The 11448-nt window shown below is 43.0% G+C and overlaps 1 protein-coding gene across 1 annotated transcript; it reads right to left on the minus strand.

Annotated features, from left to right (window-relative positions):
• Positions 1-1044: 1044 nt before the first annotated feature.
• Positions 1045-3696, minus strand: LOC139568060 (sialic acid-binding Ig-like lectin 7). Its single transcript, XM_071389755.1, has 5 exons — positions 3625-3696; positions 3007-3345; positions 2529-2747; positions 1921-2378; positions 1045-1302 (listed from the first exon to the last, which is right to left on the minus strand). The coding sequence occupies exons 1-4, from the start codon at positions 3677-3679 to the stop codon at positions 2257-2259; spliced, it is 735 nt and encodes a 244-aa protein (XP_071245856.1). The 5' UTR covers positions 3680-3696; the 3' UTR covers positions 1045-1302; positions 1921-2256.
• Between the last annotated feature and the right edge of the window lie 7752 nt (positions 3697-11448).

Raw genomic sequence — 11448 nt, forward strand, 5'->3', positions numbered from 1 at the left:
TGAAAGAGACTGTCATGTCACTGTTAGTCAGGACGGACACTCTGTGGAGAGAGAGAGAGGTAACAATGAAAATAATATGAAAGAGACTGTCATGTCACTGTTAGTCAGGACGGACACTCTGTGGAGAGAGAGAGAGGTAACAATGAAAATAATATGAAAGAGACTGTCATGTCACTGTTAGTCAGGACGGACACTCTGTGTGGAGAGAGAGAGAGGTAACAATGAAAATAGTATGAGAGAGACTGTGATGTCACTGTAAATGAATGAAAACGGAGTTATAACCCCCTGGGTGCACGTTTAGTTTGTTGCCCCATTAAGACACAGCTGAAACCCTGTTGTAACTAATAGAATCACCTGTGTGTCTGCTGTGGCATCACTTCCTCCTGAGCATCTCCTGTAATGAGGGACAGAGTGAGTTCTGCTCTGTAAGTAAGTAAGTTTATATGTTACTAATACATCTTTATTTAACTAGGCAAGTCAGTTACAAACAAATTCTTATTTTCAATGATGGCCTAGGATCAGTGGGTTAACTGCCTTGTTCAGGGGCAGAACAACTAAACTTCATATTTTCAGCTCTGGGATTTGATCTTGCAACCTTTCGGTTACAAGTCCACCGCTCTAACCACTAAGCTACCTGCCGTACCAGGAAGCCTAACTGTTAAGGGCGTTGGGCCAATAAATGAATGACAGAATGAAGTTAGTAACAAATCAGTGTGAAAGAATAATACAAACATCCATTTTCACTCACCTGAACCACATGAGTCCAGAGAGACAGAGGATGAGAACCAGAACAACCACTATGATTCCTACAGCTGCAGTCAGAACTGAGGTCTGTTTCTCTAAAAGATAATGTAGATGATACGAGTGCTGGCATGTTATAAACTGAAAATAAACGTAGTACAGGACAATAATACAATGTTTGTTAAGGGATCTCATCTCAACGTATATATAATTAAAAAACATTATAAGCCAAATTATAATTATTAATATTAGTTTGAAACGTCATTTTGTATTGAAATATTAAAGATGAATCTTCACCTGGTAAAATGATCATCAGAGCTGTAGAGTTCCTAGATCCTCTTCCATTCCAGGCCTCACAGTGGTAATGTCCATTGTCCTTAGACTTGAAATTACTTATGTTGTACATCTGTCCAAATCCATTTAGAAAAGTCTCATTTTGAAAGTACCAGGTGTATTTGTCCACAGGTGGGTTGGCATCACTGCTGCAGGTCAGAGTCACTGAACTGTCCTCCACTATTCCACCAGAGGGACTGACTGATACTGAGGTGTTCCTTGGACCATCTGGTGTAAAATACATTGTATTTATTTATAGCAACATTTGTGTTTACATTTTACGGGTGAGTTTGAAATAATTTATAAATTATAATAAATGATTAATTCAGAGTAAAAGAAAATCTGAAACAGAATCACTAAAAATAATGATGACATTGTGGTAATGCACATTCAGGGAAATGGATGAGTCACGATCGTGTGGAGAGACGGACCAAGACGCAGCTTGATTCGAGTTCCACATCTTTATTTTTAGTGAAACTTAAAATAAACCAAGAAACAAACAACAACCGTGCAGCACTGAGGTGCAACATGCACTCACTCAAAAACAATATCCCACAAAGCAGGCTCCTAAATATGATCCCCAATTAGAGGCAACGATTACCAGCTGCCTCTAATTGGGAACCATACAAACCAGCCACATAGAAAATAAATGACTAGAACACCCCCCTAGTCACACTCTGACCTAAACACCATAGACAACCGAGGGCTCTCTATGGTCAGGGAGTGACAGGATGTTACACACTAAAATATTGATTGATAGATATATTTATGTGGAAAACAATCTATTCTCAAGTATCAACATGATCAGTATATCAAACTGGACGTCCAAACCTCCAATGTACTTACATGTGACAGTGAGAGTCTCTTCAGCAGAGGGGAGATCCTCATGGCCTTCTACAGCACAGGAGTATCTGCCTGCATCCTCACTGCTGACTGAGAATAGGATATAGACAGGAGAGGAGGTGTTGCTGTTTGGTAAAGGCTGTCCATTCTTATACCAACTGTAGGCTGTGATGGGGTCCAGTGTACATTTGGTTCTACATGTCAGTGTGACATTCTCCCTCTCTGACACAGATGTAGGATCCATCTCCAACACAACATCTAGAGTAAAATGAAACAAATTATTATTCTCCTCCTATATATGTCATTTTATGTGAAATATTATATTCGTTTTTTTCCCTGTTACATAACACTACGGTGTCTGTAGCTAACATAAGTACAGGATATGTCCACTGTTGACCCCTTCAAGGCACAGATTCTCCTCTTGGTGTAAGTCACTCTGTTGCAGTCCTGACCCTGGACACCTAAAACATAATGGAATCACATGAGTACATTATACTGTATTTTCAGTTATTTTCATAAAAGCCAAGCCCTATCAAATTATACAGTGAGACCAAAAGGACTTAGTACAAACATTCTGTATACATGAGATTCCATATTAGATTCACACTCACACACTGCAGGAGAGTGGAGCTCCTCGTGGCCCTTTACAGCACAGGAGTAACTGTCTTCATAGTTACTGGAGACTGGGTCTTTGTACTGGCGGGAGGTGCTCTCATCTAGATGTTGTCCGTTCTTGTACCAGATGTAGGTGGGGTTGTCAGTCAGAGTACAGGTGGTTTTACAGGTCAGTGTCTTCCTATTACCTGTGTATGTTACCTCGACCTGCAGTTCTGAATGCAGAGAGTGTATTAAAACACAACTGAACAATCCGCTCTAGATTAATACAATTGTACTGTTCTCATTGGGCCTAGTCCTAATTTGAGACAAACGTGTAAATCTGTGTGCCATAAATCATGTAATCTATTGATTTAAGTAAACATATTACTGTGGATCTGTTGTGTCACAAGTTAAGATTAATCTGTTGTGAAGGATTAATATAATATTTGTCATTTGAAGTGGTGCGTTATTCTATGTACAATATCACAATACCTGTAATAATGAGAGTGACATAGTCAGAGCGAGGAGTCCATGAGTAGGACGTTGTTGTAAACGTGAAATAATATGTTGCAGCATCACTCCATTTCAGGTCTGTGATTCTCAGGGTGCAGTCATTCTCCTTGTTCCCTCGGTACTCCATACGGCCCTCATTCTTATCTTGGATGTCATAAGTATACCCAACACCACTCCTCCAGTTATACCATGTGGTTGTTGTAACTTTACGACCTCTGGGATATGTGTAGGAGCAGGACAGATCCACTGTTGAGCCCTTCAAGGCACAGATACTCTGAGTGGTGTGTGTCACTCTCCAGCCATACTGACCCAGTACCACTGAAACAGTCACACAACACAATAGTATCAGAATTAGGACAAGGTCTATTGGTTCGCGCTGACAGTAGGGTTTGTCCACACTTTGTTGCCATAGTTGCTGAGTTGAGTGTGAAGGAAACCACAGATAAGCATTACTCAGTGAGGTGTGAAAGATAACTATTTAAAGTGAAGTGGAGACTCCTAACAGAACAGATCAGAAAAACATTATGACTCTTATCCTTTTAGAAATGTCTGTAGATTAATAAACAGAGCAACTAAAAGATAAGAATGAGACCCTACCTGCTACAGACCAGAGAAAGACCACCAACACACTTCCTGTTGTTCTCAAGGCCATTGTTGCATCTCCCACCCTGCAGTCTCAGAAACATAAACAACAACTCACTCTATAGCTGGTGAATAACTACATACAAACCATCAGGGGCAGCAGGTAGGGCTCTAGTCAAAGTAGTGCACTCTATAGCTGGTGAATATCTACATACAAACCACCAGGGGCAGCAGGTAGGGCTCTAGTCAAAGTAGTGCACTCTATAGCTGGTGAATAACTACATACAAACCATCAGGGGCAGCAGGTAGGGCTCTAGTCAAAGTAGTGCACTCTATAGCTGGTGAATAACTACATACAAACCATCAGGGGCAGCAGGTAGGGCTCTAGTCAAAGTAGTGCACTCTATAGGGAATATGGTGTCATTTGGGATGCAGATATAACAACACATCATCATCACAGCCTTGAGTTGATGGTGTGTAAATAACATTCATCATAATGGTTTGGCAATATGGTGTGTCAGCTGTTTTGGCAGGTAGCCTAGTGGTTAAGAGAGTTAGGCCAGTAACTGAAACATTGCTGGTTCAAATAAATGTGCAGGCAAGGTGGAAAAATCTGCCAATTTGCCCTGGGGCAAGGAGCAAGCACCCCACAACAGCTGATCCTGGGTGGTGCTGACATGAACGTTGATTAAGGCAGCCCCCCACACCTCTCTGATTCAGAGGGGTTTGGTTGAATGCAGAAGACACATGTTGGTTTAATGCATTCAATTGTGCAACTGACTAAGTATATTATCAACAACAACTTATTGAACAGATGTGTAGAACTGTAAACACATATTTCTATATTGATTGTTCTGAAGCTGTTTTATTCTCAGAACCCCAAATATAGGAGGATAAATGTTCAATCCTCTACGGTCCGTCAAGCTGTACAGCAGCCTAAAGACTGACCACCAGGTTCAATATAGCTTCTACCTGAAAGCTGTGAGTCTAAACAGCAAGTGACTCTCTATCCAGAACAGCATGTCAGAAAAGGGAGGTTACTGTATTATAATGGGTCCTACATTTCTATAATGGACACAATGTCCCCCATTTCTACTTTTATTTAAATACAGAACCATGTTAACAATATGTTGACTATTCTATATTGAATGTTTATAATATCTCAGAATGTGTTGCCTTGTCCCTCTGAGTTCTACATGGAACAGGTCAAAGTTCCATTTACATTTGGTCAGTTCCATGATGTCATTCATTCTATTCTACAAACCCATTCAATTTACACTCCTCATCAGCTGCATCAAAGTGGTGCGGAAGGTTCCAGTGTTCTAGACTAGAGGTCTCCCTACTGGCATCTCAACATTACTGCAGTGTTCTAGACTAGAGTACTCCCTACTGGCATCTCAACATTACTGCAGTGTTCTAGACTAGAGCTCTCCCTACTGGCATCTCAACATTACTGCAGTGTTCTAGACTAGAGCTCTCCCTACTGGCATCTCAACATTACTGCAGTGTTCTAGACTAGAGCTCTCCCTACTGGCATCTCAACATTACTGCAGTGTTCTAGACTAGAGCTCTCCCTACTGGCATCTCAACATTACTGCAGTGTTCTAGACTAGAGCTCTCCCTACTGGCATCTCAACATATCTGCAGTGTTCTAGACTAGAGCTCTCCCTACTGGTATCTCAACATTACTGCAGTGTTCTAGACTAGAGCTCTCCCTACTGGCATCTCAACATTACTGCAGTGTTCTAGACTAGAGCTCTCCCTACTGGTATCTCAACATTACTGCAGTGTTCAAGACTAGAGATCTCCCTACTGGCATCTCAACATTACTGCAGCCTCCAGTCCTGATGTCCTCATTCATTTGTGCCGTAATATGAATAGAATGAATGGATACTGTTCCATTAATTCCTGCCATTCCTCCTATATCTCTGCCCACCAGCCTCCTCTGTTGTACAGTACTAGTAGTAGCTTAATCTATCAGAGGCATCAATGAACATCACCATAGCCTGCTGTATTGACTGTGTAGTGTGTTGTAGTCTGCTGTCCATAAATAATGTCATTTAGCAGATGCCTTTATACAAAGTGACTTACAGTTAGTTATATGTGCATATATTTTACGTATGGGTGGTCCAGGGAACAAAACCCATCACGTTGCAGGTGCCATGCTCTACCAACTGAGCTACAGAGGACCATATTCTATAAAGTCTAATGTGCATATATAGATTTCTGATATGATTCAGGAGGCCTGTCAGAGGACAGACAGGAAAGTAGAACAGGAAAGTGATTGTGTTTATCTAAACCAACAAACCCACCATCACTGTGTCTCATGTTAATACTACTCCTAAACACAACCCACCGTCACTGTCTCATGTTAATACTACTCCTAAACACAACCCACCATCACTGTGTCTCATGTTAATACTACTCCTAAACACAAAACACCATCACTGTGTCTCATGTTAATACTACTCCTAAACACACCCCACCATCACTGTGTCTCATGTTAATACTACTCCTAAACACAACCCACCATCACTGTGTCTCATGTTAATACTACTCATAAACACAACCCACCATCACTGTGTCTCATGTTAATACTACTCCTAAACACAAACCACCATCACTGTGTCTCATGTTAATACTACTCCTAAACACAACCCACCATCACTGTCTCATGTTAATACTACTCCTAAACACAACCCACCATCACTGTGTCTCATGTTAATACTACTCCTAAACACAACCCACCGTCACTGTGTCTCATGTTAATACTACTCCTAAACACAACCCACCGTCACTGTGTCTCATGTTAATACTACTCCTAAACACAACCCACCATCACTGTGTCTCATGTTAATACTACTCCTAAACACAACCCACCATCACTGTGTCTCATGTTAATACTACTCCTAAACACAACCCACCATCACTGTGTCTCATGTTAATACTACTCCTAAACACAACCACCATCACTGTGTCTCATGTTAATACTACTCCTAAACACAACCCACCATCACTGTGTCTCATGTTAATACTACTCCTAAACACAACCCACCATCACTGTGTCTCATGTTAATACTACTCCTAAACACAACCACCATCACTGTGTCTCATGTTAATACTACTCCTAAACACAACCCACCATCACTGTGTCTCATGTTAATACTACTCCTAAACCTCTTATGGAGCATCCACTCACTCCAATCACTCTTTCTCTCACTCTTACTTTCGGCCATTTTCAAAATATCTCCACCACTATCTGTTGCTCTCAGAGCTCTTAAAATAGCATGTACAAGTATTTATGTGAAATCGCATGTACAATGTACCTCCCATCTTTTGTAGCACACAATATAGCTCAGTATTTGTCAATGCTGCCAATAATGTTGGTCGTGACTGTATATCTAACAATCAGATTAATATATAAAAATACATGTATACACACACACACACACACACACACACACACACACACACACACACACACACACACACACACACACACACACACACACACACACACACACACACACACACACACACACACACACACACACACACACACAGTTATACTTGACCCTGTTATACTTCGACAGTGAGCATGACCCTATTGAATGGAGATCTGGGTATTCCTGGTGAAACCACAGTCCAGGGTCAGTATTCACAAAGTGTATCAGAGTAGGAGAGCTGATCTGGGATCAGTTTAGCATTTTAGATCATAATTATACGGACCGTCTGAGACACTTTATGAATACAGGCCCTGATGTAACAACCAAAACACAGATCAAAATTAACCAACAAGTACAAAGATACAGGAAGTCATGTGATGTATGGCTAAAAACTTTAAAACAAAAACTATATTCCAAGATATCGTCAAGTGTACTTACAGAGTGAAGGGGAGAGGTCTTGTACAGTGAGTCAACGTACTGTCACTGTGTGAAAACAAGAAGTAGTCTACTGTAAGTGTTAGTAGAAGCAGGCGTAGCCTAAGTGTGAGTTCTGTGGTTGACACATTTTAAAGTAGCCTAGTCAGGCCATTAACATGCAGCAACAGCATGTCACATAAGGGATGTTACTGTATCTAAATAGAAAATGGTCTAAAGTCATCATACTGTAGTTACATTTCTTTATTTGAGGAGTGGATCTGCATGTTTTACAAGAGACACAATGTGACCCATTCCCATCACTCTTCATCAGCTGCATCAAAGTGTTATTGAAGGTTCCAGAACAGATGAAAGGCGTTGTATGTTTGGTTCCAGTGTTCCATACTAGAGCGCTCCCTACTGGCAACTCAACATTACTACAACCTCCAGTCTATAGGTCTCCACTTGTCTAGGAAATCTCAGACGTAGTGAAACAGCTACAACCTTGTTAACATTGTTAGAGGCAACCTGTCTGCCCTGGGAGACTAATATGTCCCAATCATATCCTTGTCCACTTGGTTCAATAACAAAATAACAAACCTGGCACTAAGGCCGAGGGAGGGAAAGGGGAAGGAAATCACTTTGATTGACACTTCACACACTCATACTGTATGTCCAGTGTTCTGTCTGTGCTGTGTGTCAGAAGACTACAAAAGGGGTGACACCCCCCAACACCCCCATTCTATCCAAGCCTCCTGTTCTCTTTTAAAGTAGGGGAAATGTCTTCCTCTTTTTCAATCTTCATATTCATTATTCTGTTCTTCCTCTTCCTCCCTCTGTCATATCAGGAAGGTGCGTGGTTTTCAGGGTGGTCAGAGTTGCCATGGTTTCCTGTATCTTCCTCTCTGATCAGGCTTATGGTTGAAGAGAGAAAGAGAGAGATAGAGAGAGAGATACGGGAGCGAGAGGGGGGGAGAGAGAGAGGAGAGGGTGTTAGAGAGAGAGAGAGTGTGAGAGATAGAGAGCGAGAGATAGAAAGAGAGATACGGGAGCGAGAGAGAGAGAGGGGGGGGGTAGGGAGAGAAAGAGAGAGATAGAGAAGGGGGAGAGAGAGCGAGAGAAAGAGAAAGGGGAGAGAGAGAGAGAGAGAGAGAAAGAGAAGGGGGGAGAGAGAGAGAAAAAGAGAAAGAGAAGGGGGAAAGAGGGGGGAGAGAGAGAGAGGGGGGGTAGGGAGCGAGAGGGGGGAAGAGAGAGAGGAGAGAGGGGGTTAGAGAGAGAGAGAGAGTGAGAGATAGAGAGAAAGAGAAGAGGGGTCGAGAGAGGGGGGTGTGGAGAGAGAGGGGGGAAGAGAGAGAGAGGAGAGGGGGTTAGAGAGAGAGTGTGAGAGATAGAGAGAGAGAGAGAGAGAGAGAGGGGAGAGAGAGAGAGAGAGAGAGAGGGGAGAGAGAGAGAGAGAGAGAGGGGGAGAGAGAGAGAGAGAGAGAGAGAGAGGGGGAGTGAGAGAGAGAGAGGGGGAGTGAGAGAGAGAGAGGGGGAGTGAGAGAGAGAGAGAGAGAGAGAGAGAGAGAGAGAGAGAGAGAGAGAGAGAGAGAGGGGGAGAGAGAGAGAGCGAGAGAAAGAAAGAGAGATACGGGAGCGAGAGAGAGAGAGGGGGGGAGAGAGCGAGAGAGCGGGGGGGAGAGAGAGGGGGGAGAGCAAGAGATGGGGGAGAGAGAGAGAGGGGGGAGAGAGAGCGAGAGATGGGGGAGAGAGAGAGAGAGAGAGCGAGAGAAAGAAAGAGAGATAAGGGAGTGAGAGAGAGAGAGGGGGGGTAGGGAGAGAGGGGGGGGAAGAAAAAGAGAGAGAGAGGGGGGGAGAAAGAGAGCGAGAGAAAGAAAGAGAGATAAGGGAGCGAGAGAGAGAGAGAGGGGGGGGGGTAGGGAGAGAGAGGGGGGAAGAGAGAGAGAGAGAGAGACATTGTTACAAAACTGTATACAGTGATCCCTCGCCACTTCGCGGTTCACTTATCGCGGATTCGCTATTTCGCGGATTTTCATAATGCATTTTTTTTTTTTTTTTGGTGCATTGTGCTCTGCATTCTGATTCGCTAAAAACTCACTCCCGCTTCTTGTATCAAAACATGCTACGAATTGTGCTATCATTTTGTCGTCTCGTGCAGTTATGTGTACGTACATAAAACAGCTTGGCAAATTTACATTAAGTTGGCCAGGAAGGAAGGAAGGACTAACGCTTGGTCGCTTAGCAACCATGGTGCGAATGGCCACTGAACTTAAGCGAGTAGCTGAGGAATGGGACCCTTTGATGAGCCGTTCATTACAGTTCTCCAACGTAATCGATGGTGGCATGTCGGTGTACAAGGATCTTTTTGCAAAGAAGAAAAAAGAGCGACAACAGCTGCCTATCACTATGTTCTTCTCCCGAACAAACACACCTGCACCGCGGGCTTCAGAAGAAGAGAACACTGCAGAGCGCAGTCAGGATGCAGCGGCCCAGTCTGAAGAGCAGTGAAACGGCCTACACGTGAGTCACTGTATTTGTATACATGTAATAGTTGCTAATTGTAAAAAAAAAAAAAGTTTTCTATTTCGCGGATTTCACTTATCGCGGGTCATTTTCGGAACGTAACCCCCGCGATAAACGAGGGATTACTGTATTGACATAATATGACATTTGAAATGTCTATACTCATTTGGAGCTGTTGTGAGTGTAATGATCACTGTACATTTTTTTTTTGTGTTGATTTGACTTTTGTTTATTATCTATTCCCCTTGCTTTGCCAATGTAATAATATATTTCCCATGCCAATAAAGCCCTTTGAATTGATTTGAAATTAATTTAATTGAGAGAGAGAGAGAGAGAGAAACCTGAAAGTGAAAGTCCTCAAAGGTGCTGCCAATGCTAAAACTGTCTTTTGGGCACTAGAGTCCTCTGTCTATCACTATGGAGGTATGATATATGAGTTGATTGGTAAAAACCTGCTTAAATATGTTTATAAATGATAGCTGATGTTTTGACAAATACAGATGTCCTTACTCTGTGGAGGCGTACTGGGAGGCTGAGGAGATGTTGAGGCCTATAGGGTTGGTCCTCTGAGGAGAGGGAGGGGTTCTCTGCATCCAGCGGTCTGGGTACCTGATCACCAGCCTGGTGCTCTCCAGCTCCACCCCCTGGACAGGAGGACAAACAGCAGGCACCAATGTGTGGGAGGAAACACTGTTTAACTGACGACCGACGTCAGCTTGCAGGCGCCAGGCCACAAGGAGTTACTAGAGCATGATGAGACAAGGACATCCCGGCCGGCTAAACCCTCCACTAACCCAGATGACCCTGGGCCAATTGTGCTCCGCCTCATAGGTCTCCCGGTCACAGCCGGCTGTAACAGTCCGGGATCAAACCCGGGCCTGCAGTGCTGCCTTACCATTAATTGTTGAATTTGTGATTTCCAACTTGTTGTGTAATGTTTATGTCCAATGGCCAATGAGCACTGATACGTTTTATCTATCATTTCATATGACAAGGATTGAGAAGGATTTGCCAGTAGATTGTCGACCTGATGCATGATGATGACAGCTTGTCAGCTAAGATTTTGAAAGTTTGTCCAATCAGTCCAATCAAAGCTACGGTAGATTTAACGCGATTTGACATAATTTTGTCTAAGCCAATGACCTTGAGCCTATTTTAATGGGAATTTCTAATGTAATTCTATGGCAGCACCCAAGGGGCTTGACATTTCGAGCTCTACCCGTAGATTTTTGCTGTGACGTAGTGTCCCCATGAGTGACAGAACACTGGGCCAATCACAGCACAACTAGAGAACATTACCAACCCCTACGCTCCGTATTTTATGCTGGCTGCCCCACCACCACCACAGAAAGCACTAAGCTGAAACACCTGCATTTTGGAGCTGCCTCACTCAAGAAAGCAAAAACGAGACCATGTTTGTATGCGACTTTATTAACTCAATGCTTTTTTTAAAACT

The sequence above is a fragment of the Salvelinus alpinus genome, chromosome 2 (assembly GCF_045679555.1).
Source record: "Salvelinus alpinus chromosome 2, SLU_Salpinus.1, whole genome shotgun sequence".
NCBI classification, from domain to species: domain Eukaryota; kingdom Metazoa; phylum Chordata; class Actinopteri; order Salmoniformes; family Salmonidae; genus Salvelinus; species Salvelinus alpinus.